General features: G+C 40.5%; 1 protein-coding gene across 3 annotated transcripts in view; it reads left to right on the plus strand.

Annotated features, from left to right (window-relative positions):
- TENM1 (teneurin transmembrane protein 1) overlaps window positions 1-21,728 on the plus strand; it is a 375,340-nt gene that overhangs the window by 269,089 nt on the left and 84,523 nt on the right. For all 3 annotated transcript variants that reach the window (XM_060270164.1, XM_060270166.1, XM_060270165.1), the window contains exons 17-19: window positions 5,803-6,064; window positions 6,732-6,999; window positions 15,989-16,132. In XM_060270164.1, the coding sequence (XP_060126147.1) occupies window positions 5,803-6,064; window positions 6,732-6,999; window positions 15,989-16,132 (674 nt within the window). The remainder of the gene's footprint in view (window positions 1-5,802; window positions 6,065-6,731; window positions 7,000-15,988; window positions 16,133-21,728) is intronic.

The raw sequence follows: 21,728 nt of genomic DNA on the forward strand, positions 1-21,728 counted from the left end.
TACCATTCTCAGACATACTACATGCACTATAACAAACATAAATGAACAAAATTCCTCGTTAGAAAATAAAACATACCTTAAACGCTTTATTTTTGCTCTTGTTTTATAGGTGATTGTATGGCTTTTTTTGTATTCATTGTACCACTTTTACTTTTTTCTGATTTTACTTTTTTCTGATTTTTTCTGATTTTACATCATGCTTTGGACTTTTACATTTTTGTAAGTCACCTACTTACATTTTGTAAGTAAGAACTATGGATGGAGGCTCGTAACATTATACAGGAGGCAGCAACGAAAACCATCCCAAGGAAAAGGAAATGCAAGAAAGCAAAATGGCTGTCCAACGAGGCCTTACAAATAGCGGAGGAGAGGAGGCAAGCAAAATGCAAGGGAGATAGGGAAAGATACAGGAAACTGAATGCAGATTTCCAAAAAACAGCAAGGAGAGACAAGAGGGTCTTCTTAAATGAGCAATGCAAAGAAATAGAGGAAAACAATAGAATGGGGAAAACCAGAGATCTGTTCAAGAAAATTGGAGATATGAAAGGAACATTTCATACAAAGATTACCATAATCAAGGACAAAAGTGGTAAGGACCTAACAGAAGCAGAAGACATCAAGAAGAGGTGGCAAGAATACACAGAGGAATTATACCAGAAAGACATGGAGGTTTCGTACACCCCAGGTAGTGTGGTTGCTGACCTTGAGCCAGACATCTTGGAGAGTGAAGTCAAATGGGCCTTAGAAAGCACTGCTAATAACAAGGCCAGTGGAAGTGATGATATTCCAGCTGAACTATTTAAAATTTTAAAAGATGATGCTGTTAAGGTGTTACACCCAATATGCCAGCAAGTTTGGAAAACTCAGCAATGGCCAGAGGATTGGAGAAGATCAGTCTACATCCCAATTCCAAAGAAGGGCAGTGCCAAAGAATGCTCCAACTACCGCACAATTGCGCTCATTTCACACGCTAGCAAGGTTATGCTTAAAATTCTACAAGGCAGGCTTAGGCAGTATGTGGACCGAGAACTCCCAGAAGTGCAAGCTGGATTTCGAAAGGGCAGAGGAACCAGAGACCAAATAGCAAACATGCGCTGGATTATGGAGAAAGCTAGAGAGTTCCAGAAAAACGTCTACTTCTGCTTCATTGACTATGCAAAAGCCTTTGACTGTGTCGACCAGAGCAAACTATGGCAAGTTCTTAAAGAAATGGGAGTGCCTGATCACCTCATCTGTCTCCTGAGAAATCTCTATGTGGGACAAGAAGCTACAGTTAGAACTGGATATGGAACAACTGATTGGTTCAAAATTGGGAAAGGAGTACGACAAGGTTGTATATTGTCTCCCTGCTTATTTAACTTATATGCAGAATTCATCATGCGAAAGGCTGGACTAGATGAATCCCAAGCCGGAATTAAGATTGCCGGAAGAAATATCAACAACCTCAGATATGCAGATGACACAACCTTGATGGCAGAAAGCGAGGAGGAATTAAAGAACCTTTTAATGAGGGTGAAAGAGGAGAGCACAAAATATGGTCTGAAGCTCAACATCAAAAAAACCAAGATCATGGCCACTGGTCCCATCACCTCCTGGCAAATAGAAGGGGATGAAATGGAGGCAGTGAGAGATTTTACCTTCTTGGGCTCCTTGATCACTGCAGATGGTGATAGCAGTCACGAAATTAAAAGACGCCTGCTTCTTGGGAGAAAAGCAATGACAAACCTAGACAGCATCTTAAAAAGCAGAGACATCACCTTGCCGACAAAGGTCCGTATAGTTAAAGCTATGGTTTTCCCAGTAGTGATGTATGGAAGTGAGAGCTAGACCATAAAGAAGGCTGATCGCCGAAGAATTGATGCTTTTGAATTATGGTGCTGGAGGAGACTCTTGAGAGTCCCATGGACTGCAAGAAGATCAAACCTATCCATTCTTAAGGAAATCAGCCCTGAGTGCTCCCTGGAAGGACAGATCGTGAAGCTGAGGCTCCAATACTTTGGCCACCTCATGAGAAGAGAAGAATCCTTGGAAAGGACCCTGATGTTGGGAAAGATTGAGGGCACTAGGAGAAGGGGACATCAGAGGACAAGATGGTTGGACAGTGTTCTCAAAGCTACGAACATGAGTTTGACCAAACTGCGGGAGGCAGTGCAAGACAGGAGTGCCTGGCGTGCTATGGTCCATGGGGTCACGAAGAGTCGGACACGACTAAACGACTAAACAACAACAACAAAGTCACTTGGAGTTTTCTTACATGGCACACCTATTGTGGTATGAAAAGGTGAAAGTACATAAAGGATTTACAAACCAATTAATTAGGGAAGATTTTTATAGAGTATGGGATAAATATAAAAATTTGTTGGAGACAAAAATACCACTTTGGTTCTCACCTTTGGAAGCCATAGCGCTAATGAAAAAGAATATGATAGAAGGTTGGACAAATTATAGAAATATATTAAAGCAAGGAGGAAGAGAGTATAAATTAAAAGAATTTAAGGATTTATCAGGAAAGCTAAAAACATGGATACAATATCATCATTTGAATGAAGTATTTAAGAAAGATAGGATATGACAGTTTGGGGTACAAATATCACAATTGGAGAGAGATCTGTTGGAATGTAATGTTAAATTGCTGTCTGAAATCTGTAAGATATTATTGGCAAAGGATGAGCAAGTAAAATATTCAGTGATACACTGGGCAGTAGATATTGGTCATATTGATTGTGGAATACAGATATAAAATTTACAACATGCTATAGTTTAAGAGAAAACTACTGTTATATAAATGGTATCTAACACTGACTAAATTGTCAAAAATGCATAAAACAAAATCAAGTAAGTGTTGGAAATAAGAGAAAAAATGTATTTTTTTATCATATGTCTTGTAGTAAAATTAAAGCTCACTGAGAAATGATTATAATGAATTGAAAAAGATGTTTAAAATAACATTTGTAAAAAAAAAAACCCAAAAGCTTTACTTTTGGGAATTATAGGGGAAGAACTACCTAAACAGTATAGAAATGTATTCATGTATGTGACAACACCGGCAAGAATGTTATTTGCCCAGAAATGGAAAGAAGGGGAAGTCCCAATGAAAGAAGAATGGATACAAAACTTGTGGAATGCAGTGGTACCTTGGTTTTCGAATGTAATCTGTTCTGGAAGTCTGTTCGAGTTCTGAAACATTCAAAAACTGAAAGCAGAAGCCTCAAAGTAGAAGCCTTACTATGGAAAACTCAAAATGGAAGCTGTGTTTCCTGTTCGACTTCTGAGGCGCATTCAAAAACTGAGGCATTTACTTCCAAGTTTTTGGTGTTCGAGTTCCAAAATGTTTGACTACAGAGGTGTGTGAAAACCGAGGTACCGCTGTATGCAGAAATGGCGAAACTTACCAGAAAAAATAAGAAATCAAGATGACAAACTTTTTGTAACAGAATGGTAATGGTTTATTGAATATTTACAAACAAACTGTAAACAGATAAGGACACTGGCAGGATTATTGTGATAACCTACAGTTTCATAAGAGCATATATTTAAATTAAATGAATAAGAGAATAAGTTAAGTTAATTTAGAATATGCAGGAAATGTAAAAAATAGATTTAAGGAACCACAGAAAGAAGAGGAAGGAAGTTGAGTTTTGAAATGTTAAAATGATTGTAAAACTATTGAAATCATAAATAAATAAAGAAATGAAATGAAATGAAATCACCTAGACAGAGGAACTGGTTAGGCAAGCTGATTGTCATACCTTCTACCCCCACAGATGCAGAAACCCAAGAATCGGAAGGGACTCAGGGCATTATTCAGGTTGACACACACGAACACCAGAAGCTCACATAATAATAAATTTCCCCTTCCCTAATGCAATAGCACATCTGTGCAAAAATTAGTTGCTGTTTTTTTATATAAAAAATACACCCTTAACACACAGTTCGTGGATTGACATTTTGATGTACAGATTAAAATAGCGCCTTATGGATTAATCAACTGAACCAGTTAAAGCTTGCAGATGCAGAAAAAGCTTATGTTCACAATTTCATGGTATGATTTCCTTTTACTGCAACAGCAGCATAAATACTTTAAAACTGTGAGTAAATAATCTATTGCAGTGTCAAGCCTTGTAAGTAATGGAGCTGATATCCATTCCATATTTTTTGTGATTTTAAAATGCCAAGGTAGCAAGTTACCTAATTATTATTTCTGATTTACCTATCTCTTGACAGAGCTGTAGCATGCAAATGTGCTCCCTCTAGTTTTGTTTCTTTCTTTCTGTGCAACATTTGGGAAATGTGATGGAATATGCATAATTAAGCCTGACTTCCTATCACAGTTTGTTACCATCAAAGGTTTCCATAAGAGATGCATCCAGTAATAGAGTGAAGTACCGTATCTATTTACACTGCCTTACGTTACATGACTATTGATGTTAAAGTCATATGATAATAAGAAACTGTATCATTTCCTCTGTCTAATACCATTTTATGCCCCATACCTCTTCTGGGATACAGAGAGTTCTTTTCTATAACAGTCTAGTCAGCTCAACACACCGTGATAATAAATATGTGATGTGGTATGTGATGCAGGCAGGTCAGTGGATAACCATTCCAAGTAACTTCTGCAACCATTGTCCAGCAAACCATCTTGCACAGGTACTCTGCCATTGATGCAGCCAGGTCAACCTAGTAACTCCCAAAGCTGGTTGGCTTAGGATGTGGGTAAGCAACTGACTGTTTACCTGCTTCTCCACATTGTAGGATATCAGTACTCAAACAGCCATGTTGGCAAAGAGTGAAGGTGTAAGTGGCAGGTCAGCTGTTTCATCATTCATTCATTCATTTCCCCTCCCATCTGACTGGGTTGCCCCAGCCACTCTGGGCAGCTTCCAATATAACAAAAATGTAGCACACATATTCAGTCTCCAAGTGGATTCTAGGCACTTACCCAGCATTCATGTTTCCTTTGGAGTGAAGTTCAGCAGAGACGGTGGTGTCTTTATGATATATGGTTTATTTATACACATATACAACCTGAGCCTACAATGGAGGGGCTTGCAGCATTAACACCCCAAGATGGCCTTGTTTCCCCCATAGCTGCAGCCTTGGATTCAAACTGAAGTCAAATATCTCTCTAGCTTCCCTATCTGCAGGTTTGCTTCATCTAGCTTCTAGTTCACATCACTCAGCAATCTAGCCTCCCTCCTTCTAACTGCCCACATGTTGATGGAGGGTCCCCGACCCATCTGCCATCTTGCACAGAACCTCTTCCTTTGTTCCACTTTATGGCCCATCACCTAGGCTGTCACCTCATCAGGGAGCTAGCCTGGCTCTTCTAAGAATTTGAAGGGGGCCCAGGTATTCATTCTACCTCTCACAAAAAGCTTAATAACAATAGTAAGGGTTTGAACAACAGACGCATTGCAATGCTGTTTTGACTCTTCAATTTCTTTTCACATTGCATTTGTGCTTCTTTGTTAATGAATTCTAATTTATTTTTATTTCTTGTAAGCTGCACTAAGAGCTTCAGTATAAGGTGGCTTTTTAATGTAGTATAATAAAATAACTAAATGCAGACATACATTTAGGCATTTTTGGCAGTAGTATGAGAGCAGCAGCTGTATCACTTGATGGTTCAAAATTTAAAAAGATTGGTAATATTAATATTCCCACTTTGCCCTATGAAGAGTGGTTAACAAAGAAAATGCTTAACCCAAATGTTGGAAAGATGGATTTTCAAAAGGGTTTTGTTGAAGCTATATTAGACCAGAATCAGATTTTTAAAATAGGCTTCTTTTGTCTTTTCAGTTTTGACCTAGTGGCTGTTGGGGGCATCTCAGTCACCTTGGTCTTTGAGAGATCTCCTTTTCTTTCTGTGAAAAGGACACTTTGGTTGTCCTGGAATCGGTTTATTGTGATAGACAAAGTAGTCATGCAAAGAGCAGAAGTGGACCCACCATCCTGTGACATCAGTAACTTTGTGAGTCCCAATCCCATTGTACTCCCTTTTCCTCTCACATCGTTCGGAGGATCGTGTCCAGAAAGGGGGACAATTATACCAGAACTACAGGTAAGAACAAATGCCAATGGTGTAATATCATTGTTGGAATGACAATAAATAGTTGGTTATCTATTAGAATGGGGACCCCTGTTTGTGTTAAAGCGTGGATAATTTAATTGACCTTTAGCTAAGTGTTAGATTTTATTTGCTAAAATGAAGAACTGAATATTTTGCTTTTTTTATGTAAGTCACTGGTTCCCAACCTTTTTAGTTTTCAGAAACTGACCTAAAGGGCAGTCACAAAATAGCATAACCCCAAATTAAAATAAAATATGTCATTATTATTCCCCTGTTGCTGGTGAGTAAGTGTGGGTTATGCCAGCCCAGCACAATCCAGTGTTGTTATACCCATTTTCCTGGGGGGGGGGCAACCAGAGTACTGTATGACAACCCTCAAGTGTGTAGTCCAGTCTTGTTATCCTGTATATTGGATTTTTAGGGAAATGGTGAGGGTTAAGGAGAGAAGCTTGTGGAGCTGATTATTGCAGCAGTGCAATTAATTAAGGGAGTGAAGGGAGCCACGGAAATAATTGATGGTTTCATTTGTGAATGGAAGGATAGGAACTGCAGATCCACACATTGGGAAACAACAGAAGGATAGACCATGATTTCAAGTTTCTTAGAGTTTTCATTAATGTGATTTTCTGTGACATTAACACACCCAACTGTTTTTCAGGTGGTCCAGGAGGAAATCCCCATCCCTTCCAGCTTTACAAAGCTCAGTTACCTGAGCAGCCGAACTTCAGGATACAAAACCTTGCTACGCATTGTGATGACACATTCTACCATCCCTCCTGGAATGACAAAAGTGCATCTTACTGTTACAATTGAAGGGCGGCTGGCTCAGAAATGGTTCCCTGCTGTCACCAACTTGGTCTATACCTTTGCTTGGAATAAGACAGATATCTACGGCCAAAAAGTCTCTGGCTTGGCAGAAGCAATGGGTATGCCTTTTAACAACAACAACAATTAATTAACTATTGATTTATTGCATGGGCATCAGCCACTTTATTTATTATGTATGAATTCCAAGAAGCCTTTTAAATGATCATCTTTCCCTGGCTGCATCTGCAACGGAAATGTTCTTAAGTTTTTAATGTTTTAAATATTATTATTATTATTATTATTATTATTATTATTATTATTATTATCCAGTATTATTATTAACCTTAAAATGCATTCCTCTAAGGAGCTCAAGGCAGTGTATATTGTTCTTTTGCCCATCCATTTTATCCTCACAACAATCCTGTGGGGTAGGGTTACGCTGAGAGATAATGACTGGCTCATAGACATCCAATGTGCTTCAAGTCTCAGCAGTAGTCATTTAAAAATGTTGCTACTTAATCAAATGGTGTGTCTCTGTTTTCCTGTTCTTGTGAGCAGATGCACGATTAAAGATGGATATTTCCTGGTCAGTGTCAGCAACACACCTTCTAAAAGCAAATTCAGGTTGTTTGTGAGTGCCTTGAATATTGGAGCCAAAATAGGGCCTCTGAAAATGATAGAGAGAGGGAGGTGTTGGCATTACAGTGGTACCTCGGTTTATGAACACAATTGGTTCCGGAAGTCTGTTCATAAACTGAAGCGTTCATAAACTGAAGTGAACTTTCCCATTGAAAGTAATGGAAAGTGGATTAATCTGTTCCAGACGGTCCACGGAGTACTTAAACTGAAGCATTCATAAACTGAAGCGAACTTTCCCATTGAAAGTAATGGAAAGTGGATTAATTCGTTCCAGACGGGTCCGCGGAGTACTCAACCTGAAGCGTTCTTAACCCGAAGCATGGGTGTAATTGGTTCTGGAAGTCTGTTCATAAACTGAAGTGTTCATAAACTGAAGCGAACTTTCCCATTGAAAGTAATGGAAAGTGAATTAATCCGTTCCAGATGGGTCTGTGGCGTTCGTAAACCGAAAATTCGTAAACTGAGGTTCCACTGTATTGTGGGAACCCTGAAATTTGCAGAAGTATAAACATAGTAGTTGAAAATAACTAACAAGGCAAGCTGACCCCTTCAAACAACCTTGTAAGGACTGAGCATGTTCAGGTGCCAGGCCATGTGGAACGTCAAGGGCATGGCCGTAACTCAGTGAAAGAGCATCTGCTTTTCATCTCCCAGGTACAATCCTTGACATCCCCACCTAGGCCTGGGAATATCTCCTCTCTGTTACTACATGGAACAAAACCTATGTTCTCAATGTTATTTTGAAAATAAAATGGAAAGCTCAGTGGGTGGGCAGAGTAAAATGCAGGTTACATAATCCTCAATGAGAATATGGTTGTCTGGCAGGAACCATGGACAGGGGACCTCTGGTCTGCAAGCCTTAATTATGCCTGCCATAATTAGGTTGTTCCATCCAAACTACACCTACCAGCCTTACACATATGATGTCCGGTGAGAGGAGGGAAAGGTGGGCTTGGATGAAAGGGCTTTGCAAGCGCCACTGATCAGCGCTGCCCACAAGACTCTTGCATAAGGCTTCTCAAGAGTAGATAATAAGCGGATGATCAGTAGTTGGGAAGTGCTAAGGACAGAGCTTTGTGAGCACTGATGATCAGTTGGTTGTTGGTGCTTCATAGACTGTTCTGCTTGCATGATTTGATGTCAAACCACATGAGCAAATGCAAGTCACCTGTTCTCAATTGTGATATTAGGAAATTGACTGGTTGGCACTGGTAGTCTCAGACTGAGACTGCAAGGTGGGAGGTGGAATCAGAGAATTGTAGAGTTGGAAGGAACTTTCACTGCCACATCATTCCCTGACACTTGTGCTAGATACACCTCAACATTTTGTTGCAGGTCTCACTTGTTTTCTCAAATTGCAAACTCAAGATCTTTAAGCACCTAGCCATCTGGAAAGAAAACAGAGCCACCCAAAACAGGCAGTGGTTTCTGCATCCTTGAGGACCTCCTAATTTATGCAGAGATTTATAGGTTTGTAATTTTGTTTTTAGGGACGCGGGTGGCGCTGTGGGTTAAACCACAGAGCCTTGCCGATCAGAAGGTTGGTGGTTCGAATCCCCGTGACGGGGTGAGCTCCCGTTGTTCGGTCCCAGCTCCTGCCAACCTAGCAGTTCGAAAGCACATCAAAGTGCAAGTAGATAAATAGGTACTGCTACAGCGGGAAGGTAAACGGTGTTTCCGTGTGCTGCTCTGGTTTGCCAGAAGCGACTTTGTCATGCTGGCCACATGACCTGGAAGCTGTACGCCGGCTCCCTCGGCCAATAGCGCGAGATGAGCGCCACAACCCGAGTCGGTCATGACTGGACCTAATGGTCAGGGGTCCCTCTACCCTTTAATTTTCTTTTAAAAGTTTTTTTAATGGCCTGGCAGAGATCTTTGAGCTTCCAGCCTTACAAAATGCTAGCAGTAGTTGAGCTTAGAGAAAATAGGGTCTAATGGGATGTTATGATGTCATGGAAGCCTATTAGAACTGGCTGCATGGTGCCCATCAGTGAGCACAAAGGAAGCACAAATTATTCTCACTCTTAAGCATTGACACAGTTGTAATTTTGCCAAAATGTGCACTGGTGTGTGCATTACATGATTCCCATTGAGAACGATATAATGTGCATAGAAAATATATCTATTTGGATGCACATTATGAATCACATCCTGGCCAATGCTTTCTGTTTTCCAGCACTGCAAGTATGTCTGTTTGTGCCCTTTTGAAACCTTTGGAAAGAGAGGGGTGGGGAGCTTGGTTCCATTTGTTTTCTGGTTTATGAGGAAAAATCTCTGGCTGCCAGTACATAAAGGGAAGACAGGACACCAGGGAGGATGGAAACCCTGTACTTCACTATTCTATCTTAATTCCTGCTAAGAGGAGTAATTCCTCATCCTGTCCTGACTTGAGTGACCATCTCCTCTTGCTTTAGAGCAGGGATGTGGAACCTCATGCCCTACTCGCCTTTGGCCCTTCTTGCCTTTCATTCTGGCCCTTGGAATTCTTCCCAAACTGCACACCCTGCTGACCCTGTTTCACACACTGTGCGAACACCTTCTGTGCCAACTTATAAATGCCTGCAGAAAACTTTTCTGTTCTGCCCTAAAGAGTACACACCACATAGTACAGTCATACCTCGGGTTGCATCCACTGTGGGTTGTGTTCTTTCAGGATATGAACGCGGCGGTCCCGGAAGTGTTTACTTCCGGCTTCCACCGTGCGCGCATGCGCAGAAGCGCTCTATCGCACTTTTGCGCATGCGCACACACGCATGCTCGGGTTCCGGACTTTTCGGGGTGCGAATGGCACCCTGGAATGCATTGGGTCCGCAACCCGAGGTACCACTGTAGTAGTTTCCTGATGTTTGTTTTTAATTTCTTTTTACTTTCAACTTGTTTTAAAGTCTTTATTATTTTATTGTTTGATTTTATGTTTTTTTATATTATTGTAAACTGCTGTGATATATCTTTATGGTACAGTGGTATATAGTACATATTTTTATAAATAAATAAAATGTGACCCTTGGGCTGAAAAATATTATCCACCGTATGACATATTTAGAGTTCTTACCCTGCTAAGGTTCAATCTGGTACCGTCATTTATTTTGGAAAGTAGATTTGAGCATCTTCATTTGATGACTGTCATGTATGTGTGTGGCATGGTAAAATTTGTGTACATTTTCTAATCTTTTCTTTAAAGTACCTCATTCATATATTTGTCAGTTTCCCAAAAGTATCATGAGTTTGCAAGGTATTGTTTTTGTTTGTTATTATGGTACAGATTTTTGTGTTTTGATGTTGCAAACTGCCCATCAGATGAAAGACAGGTGATCTTCAGATAAAGGACAGTATAAAAATTTAATAAATAATGATAACAAATCCTGCTTCATGCCAAAAGTGAGGTTCTATAGGGTGTCCATCATATACGCATCTGCCTTTCACAGCACTTCTGAAAAAGTCCAGAATTGTGGTGGTATCTTCCCTACCCCCATAATTGACACCTCATCATTCATAATCGTTCTCTTTTTATTATTATTCAAAGAAAGATTCATCATTAAGTTCCAGTAAAACTGATGAGTTGTGTGCAATAATTATACCATGGTGCCCATATAATAGCAAATGGCATTGGAGCAGATTGAAATAGCAAATTTCATACAAAACATCCCCTTCCCTCTACTCAAGTGCAATGGAGAAATCTTGTCATCTTCCCTTTTTTGTGCCTTCCAGCAAGATATATTCTTTCAAAGTGATGGATTAGAGAGAGCAAGGTGAGAGGGCAGAGGGGATAGTGGCTCCCTGAAATAAATGAAACAAGAGGTCTGCTTGCCCCAGGTATGATGGAGTGAGCTTGTGCATCAATTCCTATGCTCAACAGACAGCAGTTGTGACAGTGCTGCCCGTGGAAGCAGCATTTTTGCAGCACTGATGAATCACTGGAGGGACAGCAGGGTGAGCATCTGGGCTCAGACCAGGCATACCCTCCTGCCATCTCTCAGAGCAGTGTCACAAGAACATTGTCCCTAGGAAACAGCAGTCTGCTGTGACAATTTCAGGGCTGATAGGAATTAATGTGGGGGGGGGACCTAGCTCAATGGCATACAGCACCTGTTTGGCATGCAAAAAGACCCAGATTTTATCACTGGCATATCTAGTTTAAAAGATTTCTGTTCTTCACTTTGTTTTCTTCCAGATTTCTGTTTAAGACCCTGGAAAGGCACTGCTTTCATTTATTATTGCAATGTGTACTATGTGGTGCTGCCCTTGAAGACGACTCAGAAACCTTAATTGGTCCAAAATGCAGCAGCTACCAGATTTCTGGCTGGAGTTTCTTTTAGATCTTGTATAACCCCTGTTTTAAAACAGCTGCAACACTTGCCAGTTCATTTCCAAGCCTGCTGTTTCAAGTGGTGTCTGTGATCTAATTATTGATAAAGTACAGGTGAAATAAGAAATACCTGTTTTAAAAGCAAGTATATAAAAATAATTTTAGTGGCATAGGTATAACCTGGTATCTACAAGGGCAACAATCTTTCATTTTTAAAAAAATGAAATGAGCCTTGCTGCAGCATCAGACAAAATAATTGCCTGGTCCAGCGTCCTCTTTCCCACAGTGGCCACAGCACAAAAAGGGCATGGGGGCAATAGCCCTTTCCTCCAGTTGCTCCCCAGCAACCACTTTCAAAGGCAAGCCTCAGAGTCAGCTATTAGCATAATTTCTAACATCTAATATAGCCCAAAAGGCATTATGCAAAAATGCAGTATTCAAGTACCTGAAAACTTCCCATGCAGACTCTCTCAAGTGCTAAGATCATTGGAGGGGGGTCTCTTGATTGCCCTACCATCCTCAGAAGCTTGTGGGGCTGGTCTGGGGGAAGGAACTTGCTCTTTGGCAGCTCCTAAGTTGTGGCAGTCACCAAAGGTGTGTTTGACACCTTATATCACCTTTGGTGAATGCTGAAGATGCACCTTTTTACCCTGGTTTTTGACACTTGAGTTGTATATTTTTCAAACCCACTTTAATTTTGGGGATTGTTTTACTCTGTTTTTTAATATTTTGTTTTAGAGTTGTAATCCACCCTGAGACCTTAGGGCAAAGAGCATGTTAATAATAATAATAATAATAATAATAATAATAATAATAATAATGATACGGTAATAATAATAGGACATGCCGTTAAGGCATCTTCTCATCTTTCATAAATCTAGTTGATTCCAGCATTTTTATTCCTTCCTGGATATGCAGTCCAATTTTTCTCTTCTTTTTTCATCATCTCACTAGTTATAGCTTTCACGTACATGCCCCTGAAAGAAGCAGAGTGCTTATTTGCAACCTGAGTAGTTCCCTCCAGGAGCAGAGAGCAATTATGTCCTTTAGTTTCCAGGAATGTGTTCTTCCTTGCACATGTGCTCCTGAATCTCTGCAGGTGCCACATTAACAGCAGATACGCAGTGGTAGTCTTGGGATCTGCGATTATTTCGGCTCCAGCAGCAGCAATTTACTCTACATTTCTTCATGATAATGGCATAGGAAAGAATTCTGGCAAGCTGAAAGCGACATTCTGTTACTAAGACAAGTTTTGTGGTTTCTGTTGCTCCTATTCACTGATGAGGTTTTCGGAAGAGTTGCCTGCTCTCCCCCCCCCCCCCTCTGTAAGGTTGAGTGGATTTTTCCATTGCTTCCTAAGGATGTTATAAATACTGATGCCATTGTATTAGCTGCTAACTACCCCAGCCTCAATGTTATTAAGAAATAGTCATTAAGAAATAGTCACACACGAGATATGCTTATTAAGCTTTTTTAAGCATAGTGTATGCAAAACAAACTCCTTGTGCTGTTTATATAGGGGGTGTTACTGGGTTGTAGGGGTTATTAGGTTGTTGTATTTATTTTGATTATGTATTTTGCGGTTTTATATTTTGATTTTATTCTGTGAACCGCCCTGAGACCTCCAAGTTTAGGGTGGTATATAAATTCTAATAATAATAATAATAATAATAATAATAATAATAATAATAATAATAATAGCATAATATATGCTATCCCCACTGCACCTTTGCTGTTGATACATACTTGGTGAAAACCTGGATAGAAAACCTGGATATAATTTATAGCAATGGTATTCAGAATTTTGCTCTTTGGCTACAGAAAAGCCTATACAGTGGTACCTCTGGTTAAGAACTTAATTCGATCCGGAGGTCTGTTCTTAACTTGAAACTGTTCTTAACCTGAGGTACCATTTTAACTAATGGGGCCTCCTGCTGCTCCCGCTCCTCCACCGTGCGATTTCTGTTCTCATCCTCTTCTACTCCACCGAGGCACTGTATATTATGTTCAAGAACCACAGCATAAATGTTACCCCAACTGAACCTGAATCACACGCCTGTCGTGTTGTGCATAAATCTACTTCTAGAAAAGTCAACTGATCTAATTTTTTTGTACAGTATATGCATAATATTTGTACATATGCTGCTGCTGCTCCTCTACCACATCATTGCTACCGCCTACTTATGCCTGCTAGGCAGAGAGCCCATCAGCAAGCAGGCGGTAGTGGCATCTGCTGCTGCTTCTCCTCCTCACCACCACCATGGCATGAGCCAGAGTGTGAGGTGGATGAACAAGCAGGGTGCAATATGAAGAGGAGCAGGGTCAAGGGGACTCTTCTCAGTGGGTGCAATGCAGTTGCCCACTCATGGTGACCTTTGATTAAGATTTCGGGCTTGCTTTGAGGGAGGGATAGGAGGGTGTTTCTCCATTGTGGAGAACAGAAGTGGTGGCTTCTGCTCGTTGGAATGGGTGGGACAGAAGGCGGGAGGCCCAACAGCAGGTGGAGCCAGAGCGGACGATGAGCGGAAAATCCATTCTAGTTTTGCTCAGTTCTACAAGGACAGCAATGAGACACAGTCCACCATCACACAATTCTTAGTCTACCCTCTGCGAGTGGAATAGGGACTTTCCTAACAACAGTCAGCAACCTTAACAAACTACAGCTCCCAGAATGCTTTGTAGGAAGCCATTGATGTCTAAAGTGCTATCATAGCACTTTAAATGTATAGTGTGAATGTGACCTAAGGAAAAGGAAGCTGACAGGTGTAATAGGACTGCCTGGTTCATGGATGTTGCTTTTAGTTCACCGTCAACAGCAGTATAAACCTGTGGTTGAACTTTGTCTCAGTGTCAGTCTCTCATCCTCTATTCCTGCTGCAGCCAGGCATTCTCAAACAGAAGGAAGGGTGACCATTGTTAATATTTTTGAAGATTGGAGGTGCCAAAAGGTCTCTAGTTGTCACAATATCCTTAATCTAGTCCAGGTAATCATGTACCATGTCATCAAGACCCTCCTAAGGTCCTGTTTTTTTACATATAGCAGATGAGATGGAACTCTCCAGTATCTGGACCTCACAGCTTTCAACTGTAGGCCATGGGGGCATGTTTATGTATGTATGTATATATGTACAGTATGTATGTATGTATGTATGTATGTATGTATTTTTATTTTTTTAAGTTTCAAAATGCATAGAAAAAAAGATTCTCCACACAGTATAGAGATTCAGTTATATATCAAAAATGACAAAAATACAAAAAGCAACTGAATAATAAATACATAAAACCATAATCAAAAGCAAAGATAAAACCAATAGACCATTAAAAACAAATGTAATTATATAATGTGTCTGAATAGGACTGCTGAAACAGAAAAGTTTAAGTAGACAGCTAAAACAGTATAGTGAAGGTGCCAGCGTAATGTCAATAGGCAAGGAGTTCCAGAGCACAGATAATGCCATAGTAAAAGAATGACTTGCAAAGGCAGGATGAACATTGCATGGCACTTGTAAAAGTGCAAGTTCCACAGATCAGAGTGACTGACTGTGCATGTATGGGATGGGGCAATCAATCCCTTAAGTAATATGGTTCCAAGCCAGCCAAGGCTTTGTATAAATGAATTCTCTACATAAAAAATAAATAAACCCTTGCACACGGAAAAGTAGATGGCAAGAAAGGGCCCTGTTCAGCAAGTAATCCAAATGCAAGACTGGTTGTTGGTGATACGGGAACATCCTGCTGTCTGAAGTGCAGCAGTCCCCACAGGCAGGTTAATAACCTTCTCTGTTGCTTATGAGGCTTGGTCCAGGGGTGGGGGCAGGGGCAGGGGTGATTGGCAAAATGCATTTTGATGGAGCCCCTGCTGAATGAGTGGGATTCCTTTGTCTTGCTTTGTGGTAGCATCAGGTGGCAGTAGTCCCAGTAGTCCAGCCCTTTCACCATTCAGCTTCCAACTTAGCCTCGCTCCGGGACATTATGGGAAATTAAAACAGCAGCTCCAGGACAATGGGAATGATGGGAATTGTAGGCCAACAACATCTGGAGGGCCACAGGTGCCCCATCCCTTAAACAGTGCAGGATTAACTTCTGATGATTTAATCTTAGAATTACCATGGAAAATGGGAAGTAAACCAGTCTATAATGTGTTGTTCTTTATGTCTTTTCAGTGTCAGTGGGTTATGAGTATGAAACTTGTCCAAATCTGATTCTGTGGGAGAAAAGGACTGTAACGCTGCAAGGATTTGAGTTGGATGCTTCAAATCTTGGAGGCTGGTCCTTGGACAAACACCACATTTTGAATACACAAAGTGGTAAGTCAGTTGGCAATGAATTAAGCAGCATGGGAAGGTTATTTCACCTCACCTCCCTGCAAAATAGAAAATTACGAATGGTAATAACATTCCTAACTTCAGAGGGTATTATGGCTGGTCAGAAAAGTCTGCTGAATCCTTCTTTGGTTTTCCTGCAGAATCATAGATGTATAGCATTGGAAGGGAACTAACTTGTCCAACCCTTTGCATAATAGATGCTATTTAGTTCAGGCATTGACCACTGCATCACTGATAGATGGCCATCCAGATTAAATACCTCCAGCAAAAGAGAGCACACAACTTCCTTCCGATATAGAAGGTTGCACTGTTGGACTGTTCTTAACATTCTTGTGTTCTTCTGGATACAGTTAAGGCTCTCACCGTCTCAATATGCAGTACAACTAGGTAACATGGAATATCAACAGAGTAGCCCTATTTATCTGAATGTCTCATTGCTGGAAGTGACTAGATGTTTGCTGAACCAGGATGGAAACAACTATTCCAAGGTCACAGCAGATGAAGTGAGGAAGACCTTTATGAGATAATAGAATATGTGTGTCTACTATGGTCATAAATTGTTCCAAATAAAGCATCACTTTAATTACAGGGGTAATTCAAGAGGGGATTTCCCCTATTTTCTTGCAATATCATCCATTCCCACCCCCCTCTACTTATTTTATAGGCTACAGGGGAGCCATGCTTGAGATTCAGAATGGTCAGGGGATAAGGCTAGTAGATTTTATTAAGGGACTTCTCTTCATCTTCCTCCAATAATCTAAGCACTAGTAGGATGAAGCAAAGTGTGTACTCTCAAACTTCATTAGCTGAAAGGTCAAAAAATAATGTACCACTTGATCTCAGCTAAACTCTCAAGAGCAGGTTCTCATCAGTTTGAGCCACTGAATATGAATATATATATATAATGAGTGTTCAACCTTTTTTTAAAAAAGCTGCAGTTCAGGCCACAATGTGACGTGTGGGGAATTGAAAGGCATGCATATTTGAGTGACTTTTCATTCATGAACTTCTTCAAATGTTTGCAGCGATTAATTATACTAGAGAATTTGTTCCGCTGGGATGCATTTGCTAGGGCAAGATAGTAAGAAATGTCATTCTGCACTGTAATGATAATAATAATAGCATCAGAAATACTATAACAGGGACACAAGCTTTTCCCTCCACCCCTATTCAAACACAGTTCTCTCAGCTTCTTAGCTGCATCTTCCTGGCAGTTATGATCCCAAAAATCCTTTCCCAACATATGCATCTTTGTCCACACACATGCAAACCACTCTTAACTAAAATCTAATTTAGGTGCAAACATTGGGTGGGTTCAGCTAGGTTTATTGAATTTATGTATCTTTTCCCGCTAAAAAAAAGTTTCCAAGTAATATACTGCCAAATAAGAAATAAACATGTTAAAAACAGACTTCACAGTACAATCATATTATTGATTCTGCCCAATTCTGGGGAAAGCAAAACCATTTTTGCCCAGTGCAAAAACGATCACAGAGTTGGTGCCAGGCAAGCCTCCTTGGGAAGAACAATCCACAAGCAGGAGGCTGCTATAGGGAAGACCTGTTCTCTCATCACCATCCTCTGGACCTGTCTTGAAGGTTATACTCAAAGAAGGACCCTGAATGAGAAGCCCAGGGTCTCAGCACCAGGGTCTGAGCCACAAAAGGTTTTTTAAATGTCAAAACCAGCACTTTGAATCATGCCGAGAAACGAATCGGCAGCCTGTGCAATCAGGCCAGAATCAGTGGTCTATACTCACTCCTCAGAGTGAGTTAACAATCTATCACCTGCATTCTATACTAGCTGTGGTTTCTGAACCATCTTCAAACTCAGCCCAGCGTAAGTTGAATTGTAGTGGTTGGACCTGGAGGTTACCCAAGCATGCACAACTAAAGCCAGGCTATCCTATCCTGTTGAGCTACCAGCCAAAGCTGGTATAAGGCACTCTATGCCACTTAAAATACTTACATATAGTGGATGGAAAGGGAAATGAAATAGGTTAAACAGATCCTGAGCTGAATTGAGCAGCCTGTGAAACACCCCAGACAGAGGCAGACTGCTTTCCGAAGCACAGAGTTGAGATCTGAAGTGGATCTTGTGGTTGGTGTGCATCTATAATAGCTGTTGTTATCAGCATTTGTATTTTTTTTAATAAAAAATCCATTCTAGGTCAGAATCCAAATTCTGAAAGACAAGTGAATTAGTTAGTTATTTGTGTATTTATATTCACGATTTGGGGGGGGGGGGTGCTCAAGGCAGCTTGCAGACCGGAGGTAGGAAATCAAGTAGAAGTAGATAACAATTTATTGGCCAAATGCAAGGACAAAAATACAGTTTTGCAAAATCATCAGATAATAGTTGAAGAAACCTTTTGAAGAACTGTGAGTAGCTAGTGAATCAGAAAATCTTACCATTCCAATAATCACATAGCTAACTCTTCTGTTAAGTGTTCTGGCAAGGCTAGCATATCTGTCAATATATTACTGGAAGGCTCCTCATATCCCTATTGTTGGAACAAGTTTGTAAAAGCTCTATTTTGGGGTGAGAAGTAAAATGAATACCCTCACACAACAATCTGGATTTCCTGTTATGTTCTGTGTGCCCAACTCAGGCTAAGTCTCAGATCAAAAAGCAGCTTTTCAGCTAAGAAATTCAACGTGATCTGGCTGCAGAGGTTCAAAATTCTCCCTTTTGGTGGGCATGATAAAAGAATTAATACCATTCTAAGGATAATCTAGTGGATCTAAGGGTTTTCTGTGCAAAGCATTGTCCAGGCAGAGCTTTAATACCAAACTACCCAAGACAGGGAAGATCAGATCTCCCAAAACATCTATTTTTAGCAGAAAGCCGCTGGGTGGGGAGTACCAATATTTGATTGAAGCAGCAGTGCTGGGAGACAAGATGTCTAAACCTTTTCACCAGCACTGTTTTCAGAATGTAAATCTCCTATTATCCCCGCTGGGGAGAAAAATACATGTTACTTTTATTGTCCCTGTATTTGGTTCCCTAGCAGGGCTAATATCAGCTTCAGGGTAGGGGGAGTGGGATTTTGATTGGGGGAACTAAATAGGGAGGGAGAGGTTCAAGGTTAAATACCCCCCTTCCCTAGTCCTGCTGTTCTGACTAAAATCAGCTGCTTAATCCCCTCCCATTGTAAAATACAAAAATGGAGCTTCTGTGATACATTTGTCTTGTCTCATAGATCACATTCTGGGTTGCTGTCCTGGTCAGTTAAGTTCCCTGGTTCATATGTAGTGGGGGATCCTGATAATACTAGCCAGGGTCTAGTGAAGTCAGCATGTGGCAGGAGTGGGGAGAGGAGGAACTAGAGGAGGAGCACACATTCACATCAGTGGAGGCTGGTCCATTATTATGAAAGAAGCACTGCTACACCTACCTCAGTCTGCTTTCCAGGGGCAACACACTCTATTTCACCACTTGAGGTGAAACAGGTAGTGCCACCCTGCCCTGAATCAGGCTTCGGCTACTGTTGGGCTTCTTGCCTTCTACCCTACCAGTCTCAGTGAGCACCAACTACTCTGGATTCACAGCTTCAGAAAGAAGTCTGTAATGATTGCCTGAACTGGGCTATTATCTCCAAGGCAGACACCAGACATTTTGCTGCCTGAGATGGATCAGCAGGTGGCTCCCCTTCCCATGCAGTTGAGCAAAATAATAACCATGGCCTGCAAAACTTATTTTGGCACCTGAGGCAGAAAATTTCATAAGCACCTCAACCCCTTTCCTGTCAGTAAAACTGCAACAATAGTAAAATAAATAAATGACACTTTTTGCCATATTGTGGCACCCAAATTCAACTGCCTGAGACAAACACCTTGCCCTTCCCAATAATAGGGCTGACTCCAGTTTTTTTCATGGAAAGAGTTTAGTAACTGGGTCCTTTAGAAATGGAAGCTCTCAGTGTTTTAAAAAAAGTTTAGGGATACTCTCATTTTGACTCAAGAAAATCACCATTTTATAGTTCAAATTGAGGGAAATAAATACAGTAAATGGAAAAAAGTACAAAGATTCACAAAATGTTTAGGGGTATGCGTACCCCTGCATCCCCCCAGAAAAAAGCACTGGAAGTCCTACTTTTAAAGCTGGTATTCAGATTTCACAGATAAGGTGGCAAGGGCTGGGAATATTTCAACTATAATTTTTAATATAATGAGATTTTGTTGCATTTTCTGTTGGTGTTGGATCACATGCGCATTGCGCACCCACCCACCCACCTATTCATTAGCTACCTGGGACCTTTGAGATGGGTTAGGCTATGAATGTTAATTGAACAAGTACAATCTTTTCTACTGTATGTCATTTTTTGAAGTTACAAATACAGTAAAACTCTGGCTTCATCCTAGGGAACCTGTTTAGTGAAAGCATTGACTATTATTTGAGCATGTCAAAAATAACTATTTTGATTTTGTGCACAAAGGTGTTTGGGGGGTTATTGTAGCTTGCTTGTCTTTATGACACACTATTAAACCAAAGCTCCTTTCTTTTATTGTCAGCCATAAACAAAATATTTGCACGTAGACGTTATTTCAAGAGAGGCAGGGTCTCTGGAGTCCTAATTATATATTGTTACTTGTGGGAGAAAGATGAAGGATTGCCTTTACATATTTAGCCGTAGACAGAGGCCAACTGCTCCTGTCATTTCAGTGGATTTTAACTGCCAAGGGAGAAGGCGTCTGTGTGCATTAAGAATCCTGGCACATTGCCAGTTTGCTCTTCCAAATGCACCCAAAATTCCAAAGAGAAATAAAGCAAGCTTGTCCCTTGTTGTTCATAAAATATTGCTTCTTTCTTTCTTTCTTTCTTTCTTTCTTTCCTTCCTTCCTTCCTTCCTTCCTTCCTTCCTTCCTTCCTTCCTTCCTTCCAGAAATCTCTGGATTCAAGTTTAAGAACTACAGCTAGTTATCTTCAAGAGAAATCTGGGGGAGGTTTCTGTGTCTTGTTTTTCATTTATTTTCATATATATTTATAAACTGAAAAAACAGCATCCAGAATGTGAAGTTGAACATCCTAGTTTAGAACTCTGGTGTGCTTTACAAAGAACTTTAGAAGCTCCTCTCACCATTTTCAGTTAAGGCTCTTCATTTATTTGTAGCATCCTCGTTGTTCTCAAATCTCCCACGGATCAGAGCAATCAATTTATGAGAGCTCTCAGAGACCCCAAACCTCATATTTCCTTCAAAGAAGTCCTGGCAAGCCCTTGGTTTCTAATATAGGAGGGTTAAGACATCATGGGTTTGCAGGGAAAATTTCCTTCTCCATTTCCTCCTCCCTCAAGACCTGTTCCTGTAAGGAGTTTACTTTCCTGGCTTGCTTCTGGTTGATGTTCTTAGAGATGTTAGCCAAAAGGAGGATGTATTATTATTATTATTATTATTATTATTATTATTATTATTATTAACCTGCCCTTCACCCTAATGTCCTAGGGTGAGTAACAGCATAGAACACAATATTAAAAACAGATTAAAACACAATCATAAAAAGAAGGTCATTCCTTAAAAATATAAACTTCAAGCGCCAAAACCTAGAGTACAGAAGTGTGTCTTCAGCATTCTCTGGA

The sequence above is a fragment of the Zootoca vivipara genome, chromosome Z (assembly GCF_963506605.1).
Source record: "Zootoca vivipara chromosome Z, rZooViv1.1, whole genome shotgun sequence".
In the NCBI taxonomy this organism is placed as follows: Eukaryota; Metazoa; Chordata; class Lepidosauria; order Squamata; family Lacertidae; genus Zootoca; species Zootoca vivipara.